Source organism: Eschrichtius robustus, chromosome 12 (genome assembly GCF_028021215.1).
Source record: "Eschrichtius robustus isolate mEscRob2 chromosome 12, mEscRob2.pri, whole genome shotgun sequence".
In the NCBI taxonomy this organism is placed as follows: Eukaryota; Metazoa; Chordata; class Mammalia; order Artiodactyla; family Eschrichtiidae; genus Eschrichtius; species Eschrichtius robustus.
Genome location: NC_090835.1, coordinates 44,817,581 through 44,843,849, shown reverse-complemented (window position 1 = coordinate 44,843,849; position 26,269 = coordinate 44,817,581). Strand labels below are relative to the sequence as shown.

General features: G+C 44.6%; 1 protein-coding gene across 2 annotated transcripts in view; it reads right to left on the bottom strand.

Moving 5' to 3' along the window:
* MYRIP (myosin VIIA and Rab interacting protein) overlaps window positions 1-26,269 on the bottom strand; it is a 220,533-nt gene that overhangs the window by 11,228 nt on the left and 183,036 nt on the right. For both annotated transcript variants that reach the window (XM_068557723.1, XM_068557724.1), the window contains 2 exons: window positions 23,506-23,745; window positions 6,027-6,221 (listed from right to left, as the gene is read on the bottom strand). In XM_068557723.1, the coding sequence (XP_068413824.1) occupies window positions 6,027-6,221; window positions 23,506-23,745 (435 nt within the window). The remainder of the gene's footprint in view (window positions 1-6,026; window positions 6,222-23,505; window positions 23,746-26,269) is intronic.

Here is a 26,269-nt window from a genome sequence, read left to right as displayed (position 1 = left end):
AATCAGGTTAAGGGAATGAAAATGAACCTGAAGTATGTAGTAGGAAAATACCTTATTTTTTAGAAAATAGTGTGATGTTGAGAAGCATATAAAATCTATGATCAATTAAGACAGTTTTTTGAGAGCTCCTGAAGATTAAAGAGAAAGTAAGATAAAGGAAGTAATTTGAGGGAAAATTAAAGGAAAAATTACTTTGGCTTATGAGTTTATAAGGTGATTCTCGTAAAAGTGGGCAAACAGAAAGTAAAATCGTTGGAATAATTCAGGCTGAGGACAGGGTGAGTGAAACAAATGCTCCTTCAGCCTAATTAATAACATGATGAAACAGTGGACAACACAAGGAACCAAATGTATCTAGAGAAGGCAATTACTTAAACAGGTTCATGAGGTTTAATCAATGTATATAAAGCTCTAAACATGTAATCACAGCCATTTAGAGTTGACTTGAATGATATGCACGGTCACTCCTTTAACAGTTCCTTTAACTTGAGTTAAAAATATAACAGAGTTGGGCAAGCCAAGAGCAGTGCACACAGATCATGCATGGTCATTTGCACTGAGCAATGCTGAGTGTTGGTGAAGAGGGCAAAGAATCCTGAGATGCTCCAACTCGGTCAATTCCTTGGCATGATTCATGCATCTGCGTGAAAACTGGCAATTTTACAAAACATTTCAGAGTGGAGCAAAGGCAGGTGCAGGTTTGATGAGAGCAAATTTGACTGTGCGTCACCAGGCACAATTAGCTGTGGGAGCTTCCAGCAGTGACTGACATAGCGGACATCAAGTTGGGTGATTCATCGGTCATACAGGGGTCATGAGTCAAATGTCTGCTGGCAACTGCCTTATTTCACTTTGCCCTTAGTTTTATATTTCTTTGTCATATGCAAGTATTAGAGAACTTCTGTTTCTAAAAGATCTTCACGGTTTAATATAGCCATTTATTCCTTATCTTCAAAACAAGAAACACTTTATTGTTTATCACATGAAGGAAATGATGAATATTTCAAAGCTATTTGAGTGGAGAAATCATTAAAAATTTGTCTCTCAAAAGTTGTGAGGTTGAAAAACTTATCTTCAGAGGGGAAGAAAAATTGAAGAGAGAGAGAGAGAGGAAAATAGAATAAGAGGAGAAGAGGAGGAGGAGGAGGTAGGAAAGGAAAGGGAGGAGGGGGAGGAGGAGGAAGAGGAGAGGAGAGGAGAGAGAAGGAAGAGATCAGAGAGATGGCCACCACAGCTTGAGTTTGGATATTACACTTTTGGTACCCACACCAAAAAAAGGGGAATTCATTTTGATAAGATAATTAAAAACATTAACTTATAGCTTTGCACAATGAAACTAAATTTGGAATTTAAATGAAATGAATAACTTAAGTGTGGCAATGGTTAAACATGACCTGACATATCTTTGGTCTCAGGACCTTGATATTTCCAGAAACACGCAAAACTCAACGTCGTCATACCCTACGGTTGTATCAGCTTAATAGCACCTTGTTGTTTTGTCACCGGCATGGTCATCCACTAACGTTCCTTACTTTCTCTGCCAAGACAAAGCAATATGAAATCGCTCCAAGTTCTCAGCAAGGCCAGAATGTTCATCTTTTACTTTGTGTTCCCTGAAAGGCTGCTTTCCTGGCACTAGGGGGATAGGGAGGTTCAGTGGTTTGGCACTGACACCTGCTCAACAGGAACTTACAAGCAAGGTCATGGCACCTAAAGGATTAGAGGATGATGACGATGATGGTGATGATGATCATGACAGGTATTTACTGAGCCAGAGGGCTGGTGCCAGATTTCATGCCTTTATCCACCTTGCCCTATGATGCTGTGATACTTAATCTCGATTGGAATGTTTCGACGATTTATATTTCAAACGTTGGCATAAAGGTACTAGAGTTACTGCGGTTATAGATGGCCATAATATTGGCTCTGTGGCTGGGCTGAAATAACAAAAATTAACATGCCATATAATGAAATTGTTATTCTAGTCTTAAAAATAACCCATTTGAAAAACATTAACCTGGAGTTGCTTGCTTAATTAAGGTCCACTTTTGGCGAGAAGTATGGTTACCATGTCTGAGTAATCTATGTCCTTTCCAAACTCTAGTCACTGATGCCTGTGACCCCATTGACTGGCTCCTGGTTCAACAAGCCTTTCTCAGAGTGGTTCAAGGGATGAGAATAGGTGTCTCAAAGGAAGGACTTTATGGTCAAAGCCCCTAGAATAAAGAACATTAAACAGATTTCTTTATTGCAGGACTTCTCAGGGTCTTTAATGTGCTAAGATGTATCTCAATTTTCCTAGAAAGAGTATATGGATTTCTCAAGCATATTTGATCTTAGAGCATCTTGTTGGACTTGGCGTCCATGACATATACTTTAGGGGACTAAGGTTAGACAGTAACAGATAGTATTTCTTTTCTTGTTCTCTGAGAGCAGAGAGCCATGACCACTTCTAGAAGTTCTACCTCTCCTGTGCTATGGGGGTTGTACAAGGGCTTTGAGAAGGAAGATCAACCTCCTCTGCCTGATCTTGGATTCTGGGCCAGAGCTGGGTCCCCCCTTGGCCGTCCCACTGTGCCTGCTGCCACTGGTTGTATACTACAACGTATTTGGGGTTGCCGGAGTTATAAGGCAGAAGTAAAAGGGAAGTTGAGACTATTCCTCCATTGGCTCTGTGGCTGGGAATTATGCGGTACCCCAGGTGGTCTCTGTCATTTAGGAAAGATAAGAATGAGGAAGGTCCTTAGATGGGGGTGGGAGGATAAGGGAGCCGACTCACCCCTGTCACTCACAACCCTGCATAAATCCACAAGGTGGCCCTGGTGGACCCCTACCATTCACACCACAGGTCTGAAAATGGTCATACTTGTTGTTCTCTGTTGATCCCTAGATCCATTTTCTATTCTGCTCTGCTCTCCGTGACGCTAACCTATACAAACTTTACCACCAAGGCTTCCTTGCTGGTTGGGATGGGTTTGGCCAATGGGAAGCACCAGCAGGAGATCAAAGGCAGGAGGAGAAAGAAGTAAGAGCCTTTTTTCCCCTGCCTTTTCCCTTCCTGGATTCCACGGCGACAGCTCCCACTAGGGGGCGCTCTTCCAGGCTCCAGTTCTCCCTGGGCTATACCGTCTGAGGGTGGTGACCACTTCCTCCTACTGCTACTCTCCGGGCACTACAGCACCCCTTATCCTTGCCCACACCTGAGTCAATACTCTCTTCCTGAAACTTTCCTCTCCCGGACAGACCCCTACAGGTACAGTAGAACCCTGTGCTTCAGAGCTCCCCAGGCATTCAGTCCGAGAAACTGAGTCCCCACTGTGTGTGCAGGGGAGGCTGGCATTGGTCAGAGGTTTCTCCCACCTTTAGGGGAGACAGCCAGGCAGCAGGTGAGAGGTGTCAAAGCTAAGAGACTAAGGAAATTCAAAATCCCCATGCCCTACCCTAATTAAGTGGATTAACAAGGCAGTTTATGAAAACAGGAGATTAGACAACATGAATGTGATATTTTTTGTTTTATCTTACGTAGCTCTGAAATCTTCATAAGACTTCTTAAAGATGAATATTCTCTTGCAAATGAGGATGTTCTCTGTTATCTCAGCGGCTTGGTCTGCAGAAGCCAGTGTTCAGAGGGCAGACTAACTGTTGCCATTTCTATTTCTGCCATTCCCCGGGCTCCTCAGCACAAAGGAGAAAGGCAGCGAAGGAGTGAGGAGCAGGAGTGCTCTTTAGAACATAGACAAAAGCCCTGGTTTAATTAAATCAGCTGCACCCAGAGGCCAGTTTAAGAATCAGCCCTGCCCTTCTCCTGCTGCTCAACTAAATTCCATCCTGGAAACAGCAGAGCAAGCAACCTGCCCATGGCTCTGTGATCTGGTGAACTAAAGAGATTAAAAAAAAAAGTCATCCCTTCTGTGACTCAAAGACCCACAGAATTCAAAGGAACAAAGATGGAATCTCTTCGGAGGTGAAATTGGAAAAGCTGGTTGGGGTAGGGAAGAAGGTGGAAGTAGGCAGTTAACTCTGTGAGAACAGGAGAGGCATCTTAGAGCGGCTGGACACGGAGCAGGAAGTTGTAATCCCCAGCTTCCCACTGCTGGTGTTTCTGACGTCTTGAATCAGTGGCTAAGTAGATGTGTTTCGAACTCAAAGTGTTAATGAACCCACAAAAAGAAACATGATGTACAATAAAAGGATCTTACAAAATGAAAACTCTGCCAAGGCCATTGTATTTTTCAGTAAACTCCTTAGAGGGGAAAAAAAGGCATGCTGTCTTTGCTTTCAGTGTGCTGACCTTTGTCATTTAAATCTAGATTATTTCACGCAGTGTAAGTTTTTTTGATACCATACTTTGTAAAAAGATAAAAATGCCTCCCTTTCCTGGTGAACCATATCTTTATTTTAATCTTTTCAATTCTGTATGTGCAGGATTAGGGCCATTTTAGGACTATCAGCACCTGAAAGAATTGTATTATAGGCATTTTTAAAGAACAGAGACCTGCACGTTAGAAGTAAAACATTTCTTTTAAAAAAGGATTTTATTCATCTGATGTAATCATATATCAGATAAACATTCCTTGCACACCTCCTCTGTGTCAGGCTCAGGGCCAAGGGCTAGGGCTATAGACAGGAAAGGCAGCAGGTCCTGTTCTATAGGAATTTATATATCTGGTTTCCAACTTGAGCATGACCGTGCCCTACTCTTCCCCCATGCTCCCACTAATATTTGGCAATGTCTGGAGACATTTTTGATTGTCAAATCTAGGAGGGTGCAGCTTCTAGCGTCTAGTGGGTAGAGACCAGGGATGCTGCTAAACATCCTATAACATAGAGGACAGGCCCCGCAACAAAGAATTATCTAACCCAAAATGTCAGTGGTGCTGATCTAATAGGGGATATATACGTGAACAGAAAGGGCAACAAAGTGAGGCAGACATATGCTTAGGTTTTATGGGAATCCAAAGGGAGAGAGTCTTCCACTTTCAAAGTGAAACTAATATTGGCATTTTTTTTTTTTTTTTTTACCTTGAGTCATTTTGATTTGTTGTTGTTTCAACTTCTGGCAAAAAATCTCTCTGATAACATTTCCTGGTTTCTGAGAACACCATTCATTAGAGCATCTCCAAATTAGGGTTGATTCTGCTGGGTCTGGAAAGATGGAATCACCTGACTGGATCTGACATCGGGACTATGCCAACTGGTGATGGTAACGATGGCCTGAGTGGCTAATGTCCAGATTTCTCTGTGTCACCCCTGGTTTGCATTGTTGGAAAATTCTCATCAGACCTTTACTGAAGTCTTAAAAATGATTGTAGGTGTTTATATGTAAGAATCTATTACATTCTTTCTTTCCTCACCAGTTGGAAGGACAGAAAAATCCATTATGAGCAGACATATCTGTGAAGCAGGGCAGACCAGTTCTGTAGTAACCTAAGTTCTGTTGGCAACCACTTTTATTCTCTGTAGTGGCACTGGCAGTGCTCCACCTGGATCCCCACAGATCCCTTATATAGTTTCTGCATACTCCCCTCCCCGCTCCCAAGCTGCAGTGTGCTTTTGTTTCCAACAGCTCAGATCTATGCAAAAACGGCTTTTGAGCTACTGTAGACACTTTGCCTGCATGCAGAGAGACTGAGGTGCCCACTGGCTGTAGGAAGGGCCAGTTCCTTTGCCTTAGGTCAGGACAACTCTGAGATGCAACTTACACCCCGGAGTTGCCTGCAGGATCGGGCTGAAGCTACTTTTTGTCTAAGATCATAGCTTTGCTTGGCTTCTTCCCTCTCCCCACTCCCTTACCAGTCTCCCCTGGGAGCATTTCCCTTATAAATCACTTGCACAGAAATCTTCATCTTGGGGTCTGCTTCTGGGGAACCCAGTCTAAGACCCTTCTGAGAATATATTTGCTATGGTGGTAGTATATTTGTGTCCTTGCCCTTTTTGTGAAGAGTTACAACATCATCAGCTTCAACAACATCATCAACACCTTTGGACATGTGTGCCCTAGACAGAGCATATCCACACTGTCTTACATTTTCTTCCAGGGAAGTCAGCTGCTCATCCAGTCTCACTTGGTCTGTTCCAAGAGGAAACGTCCCTTTCTCTCTGTCAGGGGGGACAGGCGGGAACTCCCAGGGCCCTGTAGACTCTGCTATCAACTCCTCTGTGGCGTTGATGACTTTCAGGACTTCTGTGGAGATGTTGCAGAGAGAAACAGCAGAATACTTCTGTTTGGTCCAATAACAGAAGGGGATAGAAGACAAGAACAACATTAACAATGACATGGAAATTCTACATTATCATGGTGCTCATCATGAGATCGATTCTGTTTCATAACACACACAAACATCAATGTGCCAAAGGAATGAGACACTTAAAAAATCTACCCAGTCTGAGGGGACTGAGAGGAGGCCTGATGTAACTTGGCTTAGCTTCTGTGACTCACAATGAATTATTTCAGATTCTTAGGGAGAGAGGAAGGAGAGCTCAAGTGGAAGCTACTAGGTCCTCTGCCCACTGCTGATAGATTCATATTCATTGCCTCGTTTTCTGGATGATATTCTCTTTCCTCAACAGAGCTTCAGTCACAGACTCTGTCAAACTACATTCACGATGTGGTCCAGTGGGTAGCTTTATGGATGAAGAGTTAGGAGACCTGGGCTCTAGATCTGGCTGTAACTTCATCTAGATATGGGACCTTGGCCAGGCTACTTCCCATTTCTGGAACTCAGTTTTGTCATCTGTACATTGAGAGGATTGGAAAGAGTTTCTCTGCAGTCTTTGGTAGCTACTGTGTTGTTAGCTCACCCACATCTATTCTCAAGCCCATTCTTCCTTATCTTCCCCCACTATTAAGGCTGAACAGAAAATACACTGCATTTCCCAGCCTCTCTTGCAGCCAGGGGCAGTCATGTGACATCGGTCTGATCAGTGAGCCTGAAGGGAAAGTCTATTGAGGGGTTTCTAGCAAAGCTTTTGTTTTCCTGATCAGGTGAATAGATGCAGCTGATGCTCTCCTGCCCCCACTTCTCTCTGCCTTGATCATAGGTCTGCGGTTAGAAAGCCAACAAGAGTGAGGATGATACCAAAATGCTGGGTCAGGTGGATCAGAAAGACTGAAAGAGCCTGAGCCCACATAGCACTGGATCAGCTGAACTGCCTCTGAACACCCTGATACATGTGTGCAAAATAAGTCCCTACCTGTTGGAGCCCCTATTGGCTGGATTTTCTGTTATTTGTGGTTGAATATATTTCTAACTGATACAAGTCACTTCTAGTTTTTATATTCATGGCTCAAAATTAGTCAGTCCAAATCTGGGCCAAGGTCTTTAATGGAGCAGAGGTACTTCAGCCACAAAGAATTATCTGCATCTTTGAGTTCATCTGAACATATAGCACCAAGAAGTAAGCAGATCAGTGTTGCTTGGCACTAATGGTGTCCATCTACAATTAATTTTACTTAGCCCATCACCGGGTTTGTAAACTGGAAGTCAAATATTGCCCATGGGCATATTTTTAACCAGTAAAGTGTTTCAAGAAAACCTGGAATTTTAATGCCTTTGGTACCTCCCAAGGTATCTATCTGATTCATATATTCTGGCCAAAATATATTAATGATCGCTCTGACTTGGTTTGCAAAGTCTGTTTCCCCAAGTAAATTCTACTGCAGGTTTTATCTCACTAGAGGAAGTTTTCAGTGGCCCTGCAACTTCACTATGGAATCAGAGTGTCTAAGTGACAAGTCTGTGGCTGAGTCCACAGTCTAGAAGCTGGCTCTGGGCTCTGGTACATGGTCTCATCCTGGCACCGGTCAATCATCCTAGGGTTAGGGCACATGTGCTCAGAGGGCTCCTATGCAGCCTGTCTGTTTCACAATAGCTGCTTGACTCACCCAAGAGTTATGCTTCTTTTGGTTCAAGGGAGTTTGCTACATACCAAAAAAATGGGTCTGGATTATCAGGAAAATAAGATGGAGGAAGGTGACGCAGACCCACCAGAATAAGGGAAGTGTCCAAGGGAGAGCCAAGCCAACTCTTTACCTTAGGAAAAACTTGCAGAGGCTGTCCGCCATTATCTAGAATCCTGTAACTCTATGTGGCAGGTTTTGGAGATGAATTGGACTCAAAATGTTTTTGGCAAGAAATAGCTGCCACTGTTTGCTTAAGTCCATTTTAGAAAAGGCAACGTTGTATGTATGAAAGCAGGTTTGGTACCCTTCTCTTAGTAAACAAAGCTTGTATTTAGAAAGTCTGCCCTTTGTTTGATAGAAGAGGTGCCTTTGTACATCTTTTGAAAAGGAAGACGTATGACTAAGGGATTCAGGAAAAACGGTTAGACCACAGCACGATGGAAGGGCAAATGTTAACATTTACACACATCTCCAATCGGTCCAGGGTCATTAAGGGGCCAATGTTATTAATGGGAAGGACTTCAGAGGTGCTTAAACAGAAAGAGTTATCTGCATCTTGACTCCAACTGAGCATATAATATCAAAGCGATAAGCTGGACATCAATGTTGCTTGGCAGTCATTGTTGCTTTCCGTCCAGAAATAGCCTTGTTTATTCAATCATAGGAGTTGCCAGCTGGAAGCCAAATATTGCCTAGAGACATGCTTTTTTGACAAGAATGCCTTCTGTGAGATAAGCACTTCCCAGTTCTCTGCAGTCCCCACCATTCATTCTATTGAATACATATCTTATTGGGGGCCTGTGGTTCGCAGGCTCTGCTCCAGGTGCTGGGATAAGCAGTGAACAGTGGATGAAGTCCCTGCCCTCACAGTGTGCCTTTAGCTCTACCCCAGCCACTTGACACGGTGACATACTTTCCTGACCCCTGAAGGTATTTGCACTTGTCATTAAGTGAGAGTGAGCAGTCCCCAGCAGTTGGTCTGTGGAGAGCACCACAGCTTCACTTGGAAGGTCTGTGGTCCCCTTCAGAAGGGAACCAGCTTCCAGCTGGGGAAGTGACTGAAAAAAATTATATGGAAACTGGACAAGAGCTCTCTGGTTGGCTGGTGTCCCAGTTCTGCCCTCCATTGTGAAACACAAACCGGAACCCACAAACACTTGCAGGGAATTAATCCCACCTCTAGGGAATCAGGTGGTTCTTGCGTGATCTACAGGAGTGTTGCGGGCTTGCTTGGATGTGAGCGCGGGAGTGGACACGGCACCTGCTGGAAGTGAAGATAACTGGGATTTGATTAGCTGTGTGACAGGAGCAGGGCACCCAACCTCCTTGTTCCTTAGCTTACTCACTAGGCCAGTAAGCGATTAGAAGGTTTGTCACAGGGTTAACACCAACTTGTTACGTAAATGTCCTGTTCCCTGCCCAGTCTAGATTTAAAAGTAGAAAGTACCTTCTACAATTGTGTGAAATAAAGCTATATTTAGCACCGGACAGGGTTTTGTTCAGATAGAAAGCTGGTGAGGATTCAGAGGTGCTGGCAGGGAGCCCTGTGTGTGGGAGAAATGAAAATCTACAGGAGCCTTCCTGCTTTATTGCTTATAGCTCCAGAGACCTGAGCTGAATGGCACAAACAAAGCACGATTCCAGAGCCAGAAAGAGCTCTCTATGATGGCAGCCGACGTTACTCCAGATGTTAATTATAAGGTGGATCAAATGTGACAGGTCCATGGTATCAAATAAGGGAGACCTGAAAGTGTGAAGAAAATCAGCTGACAGAATAGGGGCTGTTGCAGAGCAGGAAGGTTGGCCACAAAGACACTCGTGGCCAAGGGCCCCACGGATGATGGAATGAAAATGGCCAGTGGACTCATGCAGTAACCAAATTCAACCTTCTAGTGATCAAAGAAACACAAATTAAACAACAAATTTATTAAGTGCCGGGTACATGCATGACTCCCTTTCAAAATGCCCAGCGTAGCCAGTGTGGCTTCTCCAGGGTGGAGGAGGAGCTTTCAGCTGTTGATACGCCCCGGGGATGTATTTGCTCTGACACACTGACACTCCTCGACCTCCTGACCACGCATGGTCACCACTGAGAGCCTGAGTGTCCACCTCTAGGGTCTGGTCTGTGTCACATCCCCTTGTGGAACATCAAATCCATTATGTCAACTTTACAATCACCGGGCTGGAACCAAGAGTCCACGCTCAGGGTACAGAAGGTGATGAGAAACCTCCAGTGTTTCCTCCATCGCTCAGCAGTGAGGCAGAGAAACAAGCGTCAACCTCAACAAAGACTCAGCTTCCTGCCAGACTGTAATGAACAACAGGACCAATGCAGACCTTTAAGGAGGTGATGTACCCCTCCGAGGTGGGGGCCTGCCACAGTGGCCACGTCAATGGACCTGAGAAAGAAGACCAGGTCAGGACCCACGTCAAAATCCCACCTGTATCTTTTCTCTTCTGTCTAGGGACTGCAGGGCAGGGCAGACTCCTTTACTTTTTGTCTCACTACCCACAAACTTGAGCCCGAGCAATCTCTCCATCCTGTAGCCATGCCCTTTCTCTTCCTATAAACACATATTGCTAGAAACAAATTCTTCCTCCATTTACTCTTCCTTATAAACTGTTTTGCAAAGACATGCAGCATGCAAAGTGTTGCCAGGGGGAGATTCTGAGTCTCTAGAATTCGAAAGAAGAAAATATTTCCATCCTAAACACTAGATATACCTGCTTATTTGCAATCCTCGCAAATTCTCCCGATAATCTTCCAGTGTCGTCATTCATTTCAAAGCTTTGTGTTGGACAAAGAAATGCAAACTCATTTCAAGCTGGAATAAGCGGGACTGCTGCTTACCAGAATGGCTCAAGCTTGTGAACATGTGAGCAGCAGGGGCTCATTAGCTGCCTGGCTTAATAGGAAGAGAACACAGTGGAATAACAGAGGCCTGATCCCAGACCCCTCTCTACCCTTGGGCATGTGCGTGCACATGTGTCTGCCAGTCTCAGCGGCGCCAAAACAGATTCAGTATCTGGCTGTGTGTGATGAACTGGGGCTGTGACAGAGGCCTGGGGTATCTATTTATGTGACTTGATATAAGTCTTGATATGACAGAACCTGATACAATGTGGGATAAAGCTTTGAGGATTAAATGATATGTACAGGTTTCTGGGGCAGAAGAGGGAATTTCCCAGTTCCACCTCGGGGATTGTTATGACACCTATAATAAGACCTAAACAGATAGAAGCTGAAGGGACGTTGACATTAGGGTTTTTGTGAGATTTAGAAGCAGGCAGTGTGCTTTGAGGTCCATGGGTCAATCTATGAAGCAGGGAGGGCAGTGGCGAGGGGACTGCCACATCAGCAGGGTCTTGCAAAGGGCCTCCTTACCCATCGGGCTCAGCAGGTGTGGAGCCTAGGGCCCACCGTTCTTTTAGGCGGTCCATGAAAATGTCTTAATTTCTTTTAAAATCATAAGGAAAAATGAACTATTAGGTCCAGGCACATGTTTTAATACGTAATATTAATCTTTATACCAACACAATTGTAAAATATGATTTTAAATGTTTTTTTGTGGAGGAAAGGGTCCACAAAGGCAAAAGTGCTTGGGCCCACAAAAGTCATAAATTGGCCCTGGTCTTGCTGATCTGGAGCCTCTATGGAGAAGGCACCTGGGCAGGGCTGGTTCCTAGGGTGGATCTGGGCAGCAGCCGCCTGGTGAAGGCCCTGAGCAGGCCCCTATAAGAGGGCTGGTTGTGAACATGTGGGAGATCTTTCCCCTAGATTCCCCCAGATAATGGAGGGAGACGGTGGGGGTGGGTGGATGCTCTGGTCTTGTGGTTTCCTAGTGGGGATGGATGCTAAGGTGTCCTCCTCATTGTACACACCAGATCATGAGGCTTGGGAAATTCAGGTTACTCTGTGTAGATTTTGGGGAAATAACTTAATCTCTCTGAGCCTCAACTATGAAATGGATATAACACCATCTAGCTCAAGGGGTTGTTGAGAAGATGAAATTAGTCAGCATATGCCAAGTGTCCACAGTGTTTGGGTCCAGAGCTGTCCACCTGTCCTCAAAACTCTCCCACCTGCCCTACTGGCTCAAGATGGGCACGTTACTGGTGATGGCCAGTAGCTTAGACACCTTTTATTATGTACTGTGTTCTATTTTTTTTTTTTTTCTTTTTGGCTGTGTTGGGTCTTCGTTGCTGCATGCGGGCTTTCTCTAGTTGCGGCGAGCGGGGGCTACTCTTTGTTGTGGTGCGCAGGCTTCTCATTGCAGTGGCTTCTCTTGTTGCGGAGCACGGGCTCTAGGGGGCACGGGCTTCAGTAGTTGCAGCGTGTGGGCTCAGTAGCTATGGCTAGCATGAGCTCAGTTGCTCCGCAGCATGTGGGATCTTTCTGGACCAGGGATCGAACCTGTGTCCCCTGCGTTGGCAGGCGGATTCTTAACCACTGCACCACCAGGGAAGTCCTGTACTGTGTTCTTGAAACAACTTTCCTTGACTACTTGGTGTTTTGAAGAATGCTTTTTACTATTTTTTAACCAAAAAAAAAGAAGTTTAACTTTGCTGCTGTTTCCCAGTTTTTTTCTCTTGCTAAGTAAGAATATTAAAAAAAAAAAGCCACCATGGTCTACTACTGTCCGGCTTCACCATAATGTCATAAAGAAGGGATAACTTAACACCAAAAATGGAAGACACAATATCAGAATACAGAATGGTTTGTCCTGAGAAATGACAGTAAACAACCTGACACTGACACTCAGACAGGCACGCATGCACGCAGGACCCTCCGTTTCCCAGTAGGGAGCATACTGAACCATACATACTGATAGGCAATAAAAATAAGGTATGCCATTGCCTAGCTGGGCAACCGAACAAGCCAGGCCCTCAAACATCATCTACTATTTCCCATCATCACTAATTTAATTCAAGCCTTCAGGAAGCATCTGCTCTATGTCCGGCACTGCACTGGGCCCTGCAGGGGATGCAAAGTGAGTAAGCCTGGGTCTCTGTCCTCAGAGAGCAGAGACAGGAGAAGGGCAGGAAGACCCAGGTAGCAGAAAACAGGTCCTACCCTGCACTGGGAGCCACAGGCTGTGGACCTGCAGAGGGGCAAGCAGGTTCCGTTAATGTGTGACTTTGGGGTCAGTCTGGAAGCACAGGAAACAGAAAGAACTTTAACAGAGTCTTCTAAAGACATGTTGGCTCCCATGCAGGAATTACAGGCAGAGGAGAAAAGTCTTTCAATGTTCAAGTTGCGTAAAATGTGTACGGGGCCTCACCTTCTCTCCTGGGACACCTTGCTCCTGAGAGAGCCCTTTAGGGAGGAAGAGAGGAAGGAAGGAAGCCAGCTCAGTGTTAATGTGCGTCCTTCCTATGCCGGGTCTGACCCCAGGCTTCTCGTGATTTCGTGTAACCCTCATCACAACCTGACGTGGTGGCTGTTTTCATCCCATCTTGAGAGACGAAGAAACTGTGGCTCAAGGAAGAAGATGCACAGCTGAGATTTGAACCCAGAGACTTTGGTCTTCAAGGGCCACACTCCTTCCCACCTGCCACATCACCTCCTCCACCTGCATAATTCCTGGGACCCAATAGACTGCAGAAAGTGATGGAAGAACAGAATCTAACTGAATAATCAGATCCATGAACAACAGATCAGCAAGAGAAGGGCCTGTAGCCTCCACCAAGTGACATCAATCAGAACAAGCTCGTTGATTTGTACACCAATGACCAAGCCACACAACAGAGCTTGAGATCTCCCAAGCGACCAGCTCCTGTTCTGAGCCTTACTGAGCCTACCTGAGATGGAGCCGCCAAAAACAATCAGAGTGAACAAGAATGTGGTCTCTGAGGAAATCTGCTCTAAGTGTGATCCAGACTTCACAGCCCGCTCATTACTTTTCTGTCCCACATTACAGATGCTACCTTGGCTTTGTGAAATGCTTCTATCAAACCGCCAGAGCAAGCAAGGAAATTTGTCCAAATGCCCTGATTTCATGTATTTTTTTCCTTCTCAAAGGTAAGAAAAGAAACTCCATATGTCCTCCTAAATAGTTGACAGAAATCTGCTAGAAAAATTCAATGCAAATATGTTTCAGTTCTCATGAAACATAAGGCGCTCCGGCGAAGCCTCTACAACCCGTCAAAATACATTCTCCACGAACAGACTCACGTCCCCAACGACTGACTTGAAAGAAGGTGGCACAGAATTGTGGAAAGAAATTGGAGCATGAACCTAATAAATTAGCATATGTAATAAATTGAAACATGAAATGTAATGGAGATCAGAGAATGGACCTCTAGGAATGTTTGGGTTCTTAAATCATTTAGATTTTGATGGTCAAAGCCACCTATGAAAGAAATAAGATTTTTAAAAATTGTGATAATTGAACTGAATTTTTTTAAAAATTTATTTATTTCATTTATTTTATTTTTGGCTGAGTTGGGTCTTCGTTGCTGCATGCGCTCTTTCTCTAGTTGCGGCAAGCAGGGGCTACTCTTTGTTGAGGTGCGCAGGCTTCTCACTGCGGTGGCTTCTCTTGTTGCGGAGCATGGGCTCTAGGAGGCACGGGCTTCAGTAGTTGCAGCGTGTGGGCTCAGTAGCTGTGGTGCATGGGCTCAGTTGCTCCGCAGCATGTGGGATCTTCCCGGACCAGGGAATGAACCCGTGTCCCCTGCATTGGCAGGCGGATTCTTAACCACTGCGCCACCAGGGAAGCCCGAAATGAATTTTTTTAAATGTGCTATTTGCACATTTAGTTTAGTTCCAGAATTAAACCCACTGGTCTGTATGTTTCCCCGTGGTCATTTTCTTTCCTTTCCTTGGTGGAGTCCCTGTTGTTTGACGTAGGCACCTGAGCAAGGCCACTCCAGGACCTGGTGACGGTGAGAGAGGAGGGGAATGCTGGGGCCACTGCCTTTGACCATACCTGCCCGGGGAAGGTGTAGGGCAGGCAGGACTTCCTGTCCTGGCAGAGGAGGTGATCATGGTTGTCAATCTCTTTTGCTTTCGCATACTGGCTGTTCCTCAGAAAATTATTTCCTGATACTCACTGGACACACTTCCCCACTGTTGGCGGTAACCAGGGCTCTGCCAGGGTACGTGCTCAGCTCTGTAGTAGCCCAATGACATAGGACACCACCTTCCACGTTCACTTGGAAAGGAGGTAGCACATGGCAACCAGGGTGATCTTGATAAATGTAAGGCCCTCCTTGTTATGTCTCTGCTGAAACCTTTCCAGGTGCTTCCTATCTCACACAGAATAGAAGCCAAAGTTCTCTGCATGGCCCACACCGCTGGCTTGCTCTGGCCCCTCCCTCTGTCACTTCTCCAAGCCCTCTCCCCTTGGCCACATTGCCCCAGCTACCCTAGCTCTTTAAGCCGTTCCTTGAACTTGTCAAGGTCATTTCCACCTTAAGGCCTTGCATGTTTTTCTCTGCCTGGAAAGCCCTTCCTTTAGATCTTTGCCTGACTTTTCCCTTTGTGTCTTTCGGGTTTCAGTGGAAAACAGAGCTGGTCAGAAAAGTCTGGACCATCCATGACTCATACTCCTTCCAACTCCATCCATGAGTATCCTGCTGAATCTCCTTAGCACTGATCACTAAGAACCTCTTCCCCTGTATGTGTTTACATACTTATCAGCTGTTGCCCCCAACAGTGGGTAAATTCCACGAGAGCAGGGACCTTTTCTCTTTGGTTCCTACTGTATTACGGCTCTTAGAATAGTTCAACAATTATTTGTAACAAGGATTGAACAAGGATTCAAACTCCAGAACTTGTGCCACTACCTCTCATGGGAAGTTGGCATCTTTTCCTTATTGTCTCCTGTATGTATTGCTGGCCCTGCAAACCTTGGGGAGCCATTCATTCCTTTGTTGGAGAGAACATTAAGGACCTTCCTCTCTTGCCACATCCCTTCCCCCAAAAGAACAAGTGCACATACGTCTCAACACATTTATTAAAAAATGATCTCTTCCCAACCAGGGGTGAGAGGTGGGTGGTAATTATGAGATCAATTGTGAGTTAAATTAAGTATATTCGAGGGCATACTTCTGGAATATTTCATTGCATCCTTTATCAATATCTCACAAATTTAATTACTCTGCCTTTAAAACATGATGTACTATCTTAATAGATAGGTCCTCTTCATTTCTTTTATTTTTTCTAAGCATTTCTAAGTTATTCTTGACTTTATCAGGTGATTTTTTGAATCCTTTTGAAAAGTTAAAAAAACTTCTGGTTCAGATTTTGATTTAAATTACAGTAAATGTCTACCCTCATTTTGGAAGAATTCTTTACACTGTTTTTCCTACCAGCAAAACTGGTAGGTTTCTTAGAGATCTGCAGTTTTCTTGTTAAGCTTTAATTTCACATTTTTTTGTTCCTATTATGGTTGGAATTAATTTCCATTTTATCTCCCCACTCCTCCAGTCTGGCTTGAGATTCATCTATATATTTTAGTTATGAAATGGGGAGTTCTAATGTAAATCCCAGAACCTATTGAGCTGTATTGTGTAATTGTGCCGAATGATATGGATTCATGAATAGACCTGCTACTACTAGACCTTTTCTTTGAATAGAATGAATTTTTATTTTGCATTTATTTGCATTCAAAGTTGCTGTATTCTTTTCTTTTTTTTTTCTTTTTTTTTTTTTTAATTGAAGTTGATTTACGATGTTATGCTAGTTTCAGGTGTACAGCAAAGCGATACAGTTTTATGTATCTATCTATATCTTCTTTTCAGATTCTTTTCCCTTATAGGTTATTATAAGATATTGAATATAGTTCCCTGTGCTATACCGTAGGTCTTTTATCTATTTTATATATAGTAGTGTGCATAGTTGCTGTATTCTTTTACAGGCTCTTTTTATCTCAGGTAAATGTTTGTGATCTCTGACCTTACCCTGGGGATCCTTTATATTTCTCCACACGTTTTTCTCTCATTCTATGCAATAGCTATTTCAAACCCGCTCCACAATCTTGACACTCAAATTTCACTATCCCCTCACTTTCAGAAGGCAAACTTGCCTTCTAGTTCAGAAAGCTAGAGATGTAACCAAGCAGGACCTTATGGGGCCTTTCCAGGACAGACCACCCCCTGCCCCCATGTCCTCTGCCTGCCTCTTGTTTGTAGAAAGACTTTAGCCTCCTAGGCCATCCCCAAGTTCCAAAGAATAAATTTAATAAATTTAGAAGTGAGAAAATGCAGAAACAAAGGAAAACAGTCAAGCAAGACAAAATAATAATAGTTTAGCCATTAAACAAAGTCAAATACCTTTAGTTCCTCTCAAGGGCTATAAGATAACATTCTGAGCCATATCCTTTGAGCTGTTTTGCAAATACTGAAACCCCCGCAGGTGGAAAACATTAACTGCATGCTGACCACCAGCATGTAGGCAGGCCCCAGACAGGTTGGAACCAGAAGGTTGATGATGTTGACTCCCCATTACCTCACTACCAACCAATCAGAATAATGTACACAAGCTGATCATGTGCCCTTCAACCCTCTCACTCACCCTATCTTTAAAAACCTTTCCGTGAAAGCCATCAGGAGTTCTGGCCTCTTGAGCATTAGCCATCCCCAATCTTGCTTGGTGCCCTGCAATAAACACTACATTTTCTTTCACCACAACCCAGTGTCAGTAGATTGGCTTTACTGTGCCCAGGCGAGCAGACCCAAGTTTGGTTGGGTAACAGAGGGGCGGAGGGGGGTGAAGCATAGAACATAAAACAAACTCTCTTCATCTTCCTAAACATCAAATTTACCCACTTACTTGTATCTGGACTATTCTGTCTTTGCCATTACTATGCCAATGCCCCATCTGTTTTCTGGACCTCATCCCCTCCATTTCCCCAAGAGTTCCTTATTGTTGGACACTTAGGTTGTTTCAAAGTTTTCCTAGTATAAAAATATAACACTTGATGAACTGCATTGTGATATACCCTTGGCTGCTTGTCCAGTTATTCCTTAGGATAAATGATTGAAAGCTTATTTGCTGGATCAAAGGGTATGCACACTTTGATTGCTTAGAGTTAACACCAGTGTGCTAATATGTGCTACTTTGTGGGTATTAGACTGCCTATTTCCCTGAACTCTTACCAACATTGATTATCGTTCTTTTTAACCATCCAATTTGTTAGGCAAAGTGGCATTTCATTATTTCCATTTGCATTTTTATTGCTTGTGTGAACAAATGATAAACTTTGCCCTGTTCATGGCTGTCTTCCCAGTGCCTCAATGTGCTTTTGTTGAATGGAAAAAATGACTGTGCAAACCATATGCCAAGTTCTGGGCTAGGTGTTGTATTGAATACAGCTGAGATACAATTAAAGTTGAATATTTTTTCGTATGCTTATTGGTCATTTACATTCTTCTTTTTGTTTTTGTTTTTGGTGAATTGTCTGCTTATGTAGACTGCCTTTTTATCTATTAGCATTATGAGTATATTAATTCTCGAGGGCTCAGTTCACCTTTTGCCTAGAGAAGAAGATGTTCTGTTGAAGCCCTCGTGATCCAGGAGAAAACCCAGAACTCTCTTCCCAGCCGTGCAGGCCCCTCCCCCAAACACACAGGACACAACTGTGGGAATGAGTGACGCCAGTGACAACAGGAGTGAAATGAAACCTCACCTGTTCAAGCGCTGTGGATAAGAGCTGTAGCTCAACATGGACAGCTAAAGCTTCTCTTTTTTCCTAGCGCAGCAGTTAAATAGAAAGTTAGAAGAGGCAACAGGCGTAAGGCCTACTGAGATCAGTGTAGCTTGTAAGATATAAATGGGGCGCCAACTGAAGATGGAGACATGCTTCTCAAATAAGATACTACCTGGGGTGAAAGACACTGAATCCTCATGTGGATGGTGAGTCATTTTACAAGGGTGAGACACACGTGGCCAATACTTGATTTTATGTTAACACTGTGATATTGACAAAAAGTTTTTCACAAGCACATTAAATTGCAGAAACCCACAGCTCTGGGTTTCCTCAGACAACAATCAATCTGTCTGCTTATCCATTGACCAGTACTGTGTTTCTATATGACTTGATGCTAGTAAATGGGGAGCAGCTGTGTGAAGATGCACAAATCTGTCTCTTATTTGAGGAGAAAGACATTTATTACTTTAGGGAAGTCTCAGTACTTTGAGGAGAATTATTCCATGAAACTATGAATATGGGAGATATCTGCTGGTCTGTGACTCCCTTGTGAAACTAAAACACAATGATTCAGCTACTTGTGATAATTAATAAACAAAGACACTTTGCTTTCAGGACATTGCATGTACAAATTTGACTATAATGCAAGAATTCACTAATATGGGCCTTCAACAAACACTCATGTTCCAAAAGCTTGACACATAGGACATCTTTTGTCATATAAATAGTGTCAAAAATGATACTAATATCAGGAAACAAAAACCTATTTAATGCCTTACATGTCTAGAACCATGGGATTTTGGAGCGAGCAGGGACCTTGGGGATCACTGCTCTAAGCTTGGGGAGATAGGGTTTTGTGGGAGATTCAGCCCCTGCATGTAGTCTCCAAAGTCAGGCCAGGAGTTCTTGACCTTTCTTTGCGTCCTTCTCTCAGGAATGTAGCACCTGCATATCCAGGGGCAGATGGTTCTAGGAACCACTTCAGCCAGGCCTTTCTTCCATAACCACTGGCACAGCCACCTGCCCAGTGGCAGAGGGGAAGCAAGTGCTTATTCCCGGGCTTGAAGGATCCCAAGGTTTGGAAGGTTGACCATGAGGTTCAGTGGAACCAAGATGACTTCAATTAAAAACATGGCCCTCTAGGAATCCAGGTTTCTGGACTGGCCCCAAGTTTTACAAGCTGGTTCTTCAGGTAGTTAAAATTCAGATGGAAGTGACCATCCTTGAATCATCATTGGGCCCCCAACACCCAGCCAAAGTGAGTCAACTGTAGGGACAAGTCTGCCTACAGCAAAGGGCTGACTCCCATCAAGAAACAGCATGTTTCTAAAATGGTTCTTCTTCTGCTGGACAAGATTGTGAAGCCCTAATTCCTACATGGGTTGTCATACCAAGGACACTGAACTGCCACTGATGTCCCTGTGTCTATGGGAATATGCACATTCCTCTGCTTTGGCTCCCAGAGAGAAGAACCTGCGATAGAGGCAGGAGGGATGGTGAAGTCTGGATAAAACTCTCTCTGTGTAAGGGATCCTCGTGGTCAGGCAGAGGCCATTAGCAGCCAGTTAGGCATTTGGATTTCTCCACTGCTTAGTCACAAATACTGCAGTGAGTGTTTGTGAACCGGGACTCTGCGTGTTTTCCTGTTTGGTTACTGTCTTAGTCTGGTTTCCCTAGAAGCAGACCCTGAGACAGGGATTCGAGTGCATGGAGTTTATTTGGGAAGTGATCCCAGGAACCAGTGGAGGCGGGGGTGGGGCAAGGCAGGGAAGAGAAGGCAGCCTGATCCAGCTGGTCCTCACTGTGGGTGCCCAGAGCCAAATCTGCTGGGGAACTCGGGGCATCAATGGGTAGCACACACGCTGTGGGTCACCACCCCAATGGAGGCAAAGGAGTGGAGTATTTACACTCTTCACATCAGTCACTGGTTAGGGCTGCTCCTGGGGAGGGGAGTGTTATTCTCTCACTCCCAGCCTGCCTTCTGCACAGGAAGAGGAGCTCCTGCTGTGTCGGGAGCCCCCAGGCAGATGGACCTTGGGCCAGTGTGCAGTAGCACGGTAAAGAGATAAGGCAAGCACGAACAGCTTCTGGAACAGTTTCTTTAGCCCAGATCCGCTCCCCAACCATGGCGTGTGTGTGTACATGTGTGAGTGCTGGACAAACTAGTTGTGGTCGGATTACAAGGGAAGTCATAGTTACTCTGATCCCGAAGATGGGAACCTGGGAGGTTCTGACGTGGTATTTTCCCCATTACATTCTTCAGAGCATGGTGAAGCACCAAATGTGGCTACAGACCTCTGGCTTGACACTGCACGTGTGGACGGGACATAGGCACTGAGCTGTTCCCTCAGTGCTAACACAGGGGCATTATTTCACGACAGTGAAGTTTCTTTTCCTTGAGGTTGTTAAAGGGGCTGTGAGGTTGTTAATATTTGCTGGGCTCTGGCCGTGTGCTACCTCTATGCTGCATAATTCAGTCCTCCCAACTCTATAAGGGGGCATGATTATCCCCATTTTACAAACAAGGCCAACATGTGTTTGTCCAATCAACAACGAAGACCTAGACTGGTTTTTAGGGATCTATATAAAAACAAGCCAGACTTGGGCTTGTCGACATGCTGGGAGCAAGTTCAAGGGCCGCAGGGCAGCTCCAGCTGCTGAGTAGAGAAAGGATTGGAGGGGCCAAGGAGGGCAGCTAGGGGGCGGGGTGTAGGAAGCAGGCAAGAAATGGCCTTGGCTTAGAACCAAAGTCCAAAGTTTGCAAACTGCATGGATGTGTTTCACAGTCAGTCTAATCCTGAAGCCTATCTCTATACCCTTCTGCTTCTAAATAATCTTCCATAGATGAACGTATATTTCTGTTTTCCTTTAAGCAGAGTAGCCATGCCTGATGGAGAAAGATATATTGATTACCTCTTTTTGTTTGCTATCTGGGTTTTTACATACACAAGTGATATCTGGTTGACTATTTAATCCATTGATTCATGGTCGGTGGTGGGAAGGACTTAAACTTGGAGAAACTGACACATTGGGGAGTTTGAATAAAAGCACCTCCCCTAATTTCCTGCTCAGCGAGGGTGCAGGGCAGGATGGGGGCAGGATGGAGGGCTTGGCCAAGCACCCAGGATTTTCCGCCTTTCCCTGTTCACATTCTGCCCAGAAGAGCACAGTACAGACGGATGGATGTGCCTCCAGAAGGTGAGGCCTGCAGGCTGATGAGGGGCGGGTGCGCGTGGCTCATCCCAGCCTGGCGTGCCGCTGGTACAGCATGAGCTTTTGGTGCATTGGGACCACCAGGCAGCAAAGCCAGTAGGATGTGGAGCCGCTGTAAGAAATAATGTGATATTCTTCAGTTACCGTCTGGCTCTCAGCTCTAGCAGACAAATGTGACTGTAATGGGCCATTGGTTCAAGTAACAGAGAGGATCAGAGCCCATAACCATTGAAGAGGCAATGGGTCAGAGCCTGTATCCTGGGGAAGGGCTGCCTGTGAAGGCCAAGATCTGCTCTCCACCCACATACATGCTGGGGGAAAGAGATGTGCACCATCCCCAGGCAAAGGACCCGGCAGGTTTATGAGTGAGGATTCAATGGTTATGGAGGCTGGGATGGGAATGAATGCAAGGCAGAGTCTGAGGTGTTGGAAGGTTCAGGGCCTCAGCCATGGAGGACGGTCCCCACTTCCCTTGGGGCCTGCTTTGGACCACCTGTGGTCATTCCTGGGTTGGCCAGGCTCCTGCACAGTACCCCAGCTTGGCTGTTGAGCAGATGAAGGGGGCTCATTCACCATGCACGTGGGTTACCAGCAGCCTGTTAGCTTAGATAGCCTACTCTCAGAATAGGGAAAAAATTGATCCTAAGTACAAAGTCTAGATGTTACCAGGTAAGACCTTTTCTGAGTTCCAGAAGAGGCAGCTTGTTGTAAAGGAGGGAGCCTGTGATTTGATGCCAAGCAGGTTTGTGATGCAGCCTCAGCTCTGAAACTTACTATCTGTGGGCCTTGGGTAAGTACCTTTGTGACTAGCCTCAGTTTCCTCATCTGCAACATGGGTCTGTGTCTGCCTCAAAGGTTTTATATTAAATGAACTAACATGTGCAAAGCACCAGGCATGTAGGAGACACTGAACAAATGCTAGCTTCTTCCCCTTCCACTGGAGGCAGCAGGGATATCCTGACCAGGGGGCCAAGTCTAGTGTGAACGTACTTGGTGGAGCTGTAGTGGGAACCCAGGCACGTGCTGGAGGACGGTGGGCAGAAAGGCTTTCTGCCAGAGGCAGGGTCTATTTTCTGTGCTTTTCACACAATGTCCCTTGGAACTCAGTGGCCAGCTTGGGGGAAGGAAGGGAGGACGGTGGGACTGAAGATCAGGTGGTTGGAGCTTTGGGGACCCTCAGAGCAGCAGTGCTTTTATCTGTTTAAAGCACTGGAATTCCATATAAGGTTTGTTTGAGAAAGCCTTCTGGCTAAGTCAAACAAGCCAAAATCTGAAAACTGCAGAGATAAATGATCCAGAAGGTCACTTTCAACACAAAGACTTTATACTATGAAATGAAGCGTCATCATTGGCTAAAAGAGGATTGGCTAGATGTTCTCAATCCACAGGAAACATTCCTTTGGGAGAGGGTGGGGCGGGAAATAACACAGTTCTTCACCAATGAGAGAGACCATGGGTACTACATTATAGACTCGAAATGTAAGGGCTGTCTTGATGAAGAATAGGAGATGAGAGGTCTTGGGAGACTTCCAAGGACACGCGGTGCTATTTTCCTGATTGAATAACTCAGCGTTAATCAAGCAGAGTTTTCTTGGGCTCTCCCAAGTGCATAGGGATGGGCATTTTAGAGAGTGCTCTTTGGGGTCCCAGCACATCTCTGCACAAATGCAGAACCTTCCCCCACACCCCAGCTGCAGAAACCAAGCCATCTGCAGGTGGTTTCACAGAGCTTACCTTCTTCAGCTCTTCCTGGACACTCTGGCTGTTGTCTTCAGAGGACAGACTTTCCTTCTGGTTCTCAGACTCTGTCTTGGGCTCGGACTCCTGATCCTCCCCAGAGGAAGTTTCCTTCTCACTCATTTTCATTGCCAACTCGTACAGCCTGTTTGTCCGTTTCTCTTCTGCAGCGTCTGTGCTGGCCTGTGGGTGCCGAGCCTCATTGCAGATGTCAGTCTTTGATAAATCACCCGACACCTAAATGAAAGCCAGAATCATGAGCTGAAGACTCTTCTGCTACAGTCATGTTGCTTGTTGTTCCCAATAATCCCCGAGTAAAGGACAATCCAGGAAAATGAAGCTCTTACCTGATCTGCTTTCCCTATGGATGGACTTATTATTTTTACTTCTTCAAACACATGCATCTTAACACTTTGTTAAAAATTTGGCAGGTGAGCACCTGTACTCAGAAAAGTGACTTCAGTGTTTTTCATTTGCAAAATACTTACCGAGTGCCCACTAGGGTCAGCACTGTGCTGGTGCTGAGGATGCAAAGCTGAGCAAACCCCCGCCCGCCCCCTAGTGGAGGAGACACTAAAACCCTGACAAGTGCCCAGAAGCAGTGGGTGGGGAGGGAGGCTCTGACAGCCCTCTAAGGGGCACCGGATGGCAGGGCTGGGGCTCAGGGAAAGCTTGCTTGCGGAGGTGGTGTTTGAGTGGAGATTCAAAGTGTAGCAGTTACCCAGCTAAAAGGGAGAGAGGAAAGAATGGTATTCTAGGCAAATCGCAGATTTTGAGATGGTGCAAGGTCCTTGGGCATACATAAGGAATACTATGTGCCCTTCCCTTGATAATTACACAATTACATCTCTGGCTCCTACTATCTCCGAAGCTCCCTCTATGAGTAGAGCCCTGGCCAGGCCTGGGGAAGTCCAGGAAGACATGACATTCTAACTCTCATTCTATTTTTCACCTTATATTAGACAGATATATATGGAATCTTAGCAAGATAACCCTCAAAGTACCATTAGGATCCACTGGACCTAATTTGTGGTATTTTTTGAATTTTATTTTATTTAATTTTTTATACAGTAGGTTCCTTTTTTTTTTTTACGTCTTTACTGGAGGATAATTGGTTAACAATGGTGTGTTAGTTTCTGCTTTATAACAAAGTGAATCAGCTATACATATACATATACTCCATATCTCCTCCCTCTTGCATCTCCCTCCCACTCTCCCTATCCCACCCCTCTAGGTGGTCACAAAGCACCGAGCTGATCTCCCTGTGCTTAAAGCAGGTTCTTATTAGTTATCTATGTTATACATATTAGTGTATATATGTAAATCCCAATCTCCCAATTCATCCCAACCCCCACCCCCCGCTTTCCCCCCTTGGTGTCCATACATTTTTTTCTCTACATCTGTGTCTCTCTTTCTGCCCTGCAAACCGGTAGACCTGTACCATTTTTCTAGATTCCACATATATGCGTTAATATACGATATTTGTTTTTCTCTTTCTGACTTACTTCACTCTGTATGACAGTCTCTGGGTCCATCCACATCTTTACAAATGACCCAATTTCGTTCCTTTTTACTGCTGAGTAATATTCCATTGTATATATGTACCACATCTTCTTTATCCATTCGCCTGTCAATGGGCTTTTAGGTTGCTTCCGTGTCCTGGCTATTGGAAATAGAGCTGCAATGAACATTGGGGTGCATGTGTCTTTTTGAATTATGGTTTTCTCAGGGTATATGCCCAGTAGTGGGATTGCTGGGTCATAAGGTAATTCTAGTTTTAGTTTTTTAAGAATCCTCCATACTGTTCTCCATAGTGGCTGTATCAATTTACATCACCACAAACAGTGCAAGAGGGTTCCCTTTTCTCCACACCCTCTCCAGCATTTTTTGTTTGTAGATTTTCTGATGATGCCCATTCTAACCAGTGTGAGGTGATACCTCATTGTAGTTTTGATTTGCATTTCTCTAATAATTAGTGACGTTGAGCAGCTTTTCATGTGCTTTTTGGCCATCTGTATGTCTTCTTTGGAGAAATGTCTATTTAGGTCTTCTGCCCATTTTTTGATTGGGCTGCTTGTTTTTTTAATATTGAGCTGCATGAGCTGTTTATATATTTTGGAGATTAATCTTTTGTCTGTTGATTCGTTTGCAAATATTTTCTCCCATTCTGAGGGTTGTCTTTTTGTCTTGTTTATAGTTTCCTTTGCTGTGCAAAAGCTTTGAAGTTTCATTAGGTCCCATTTGTTTATTTTTGCTTTTATTTCCATTACTCTAGGAGGTGGGTCAAAAAAGATCTTGCTGTGATTTATGTCAAAGAGTGTTCTTCCTATGTCTTCCTCTAAGAGTTTTATAGTGTCCGGTCTTACATTTAGGTCTTTAATCTATTTTGAGTTTATTTTTGTGTATGGTGTTAGGGAGTGTTCTAATTTCATTCTTTTACATGTACCTGTCCAGTTTTCCCAGCACCACTTATTGAAGAGACTGTCTTTTCTCCATTGTATATCCTCACCTCCTTTGTCATAGATTAGTTGACCATAGGTGCGTGGGTTTATCTCTGGGCTTTCTATCTTGTTCCATTGATCTATATTTCTGTTTTTGTGCCAGTACCATATTGTCTTGATTATTGTAGCTTTGTAGTATAGTCTGAAGTCAGGGAGTCTGATTCCTCCAGCTCTGTTTTTTTCCCTCAAGATTGTTTTGGCTATTTGGGGTCTTTCGTGTCTCCATACAAATTAAAAATATTTTTGTTCTATTCTGTAAA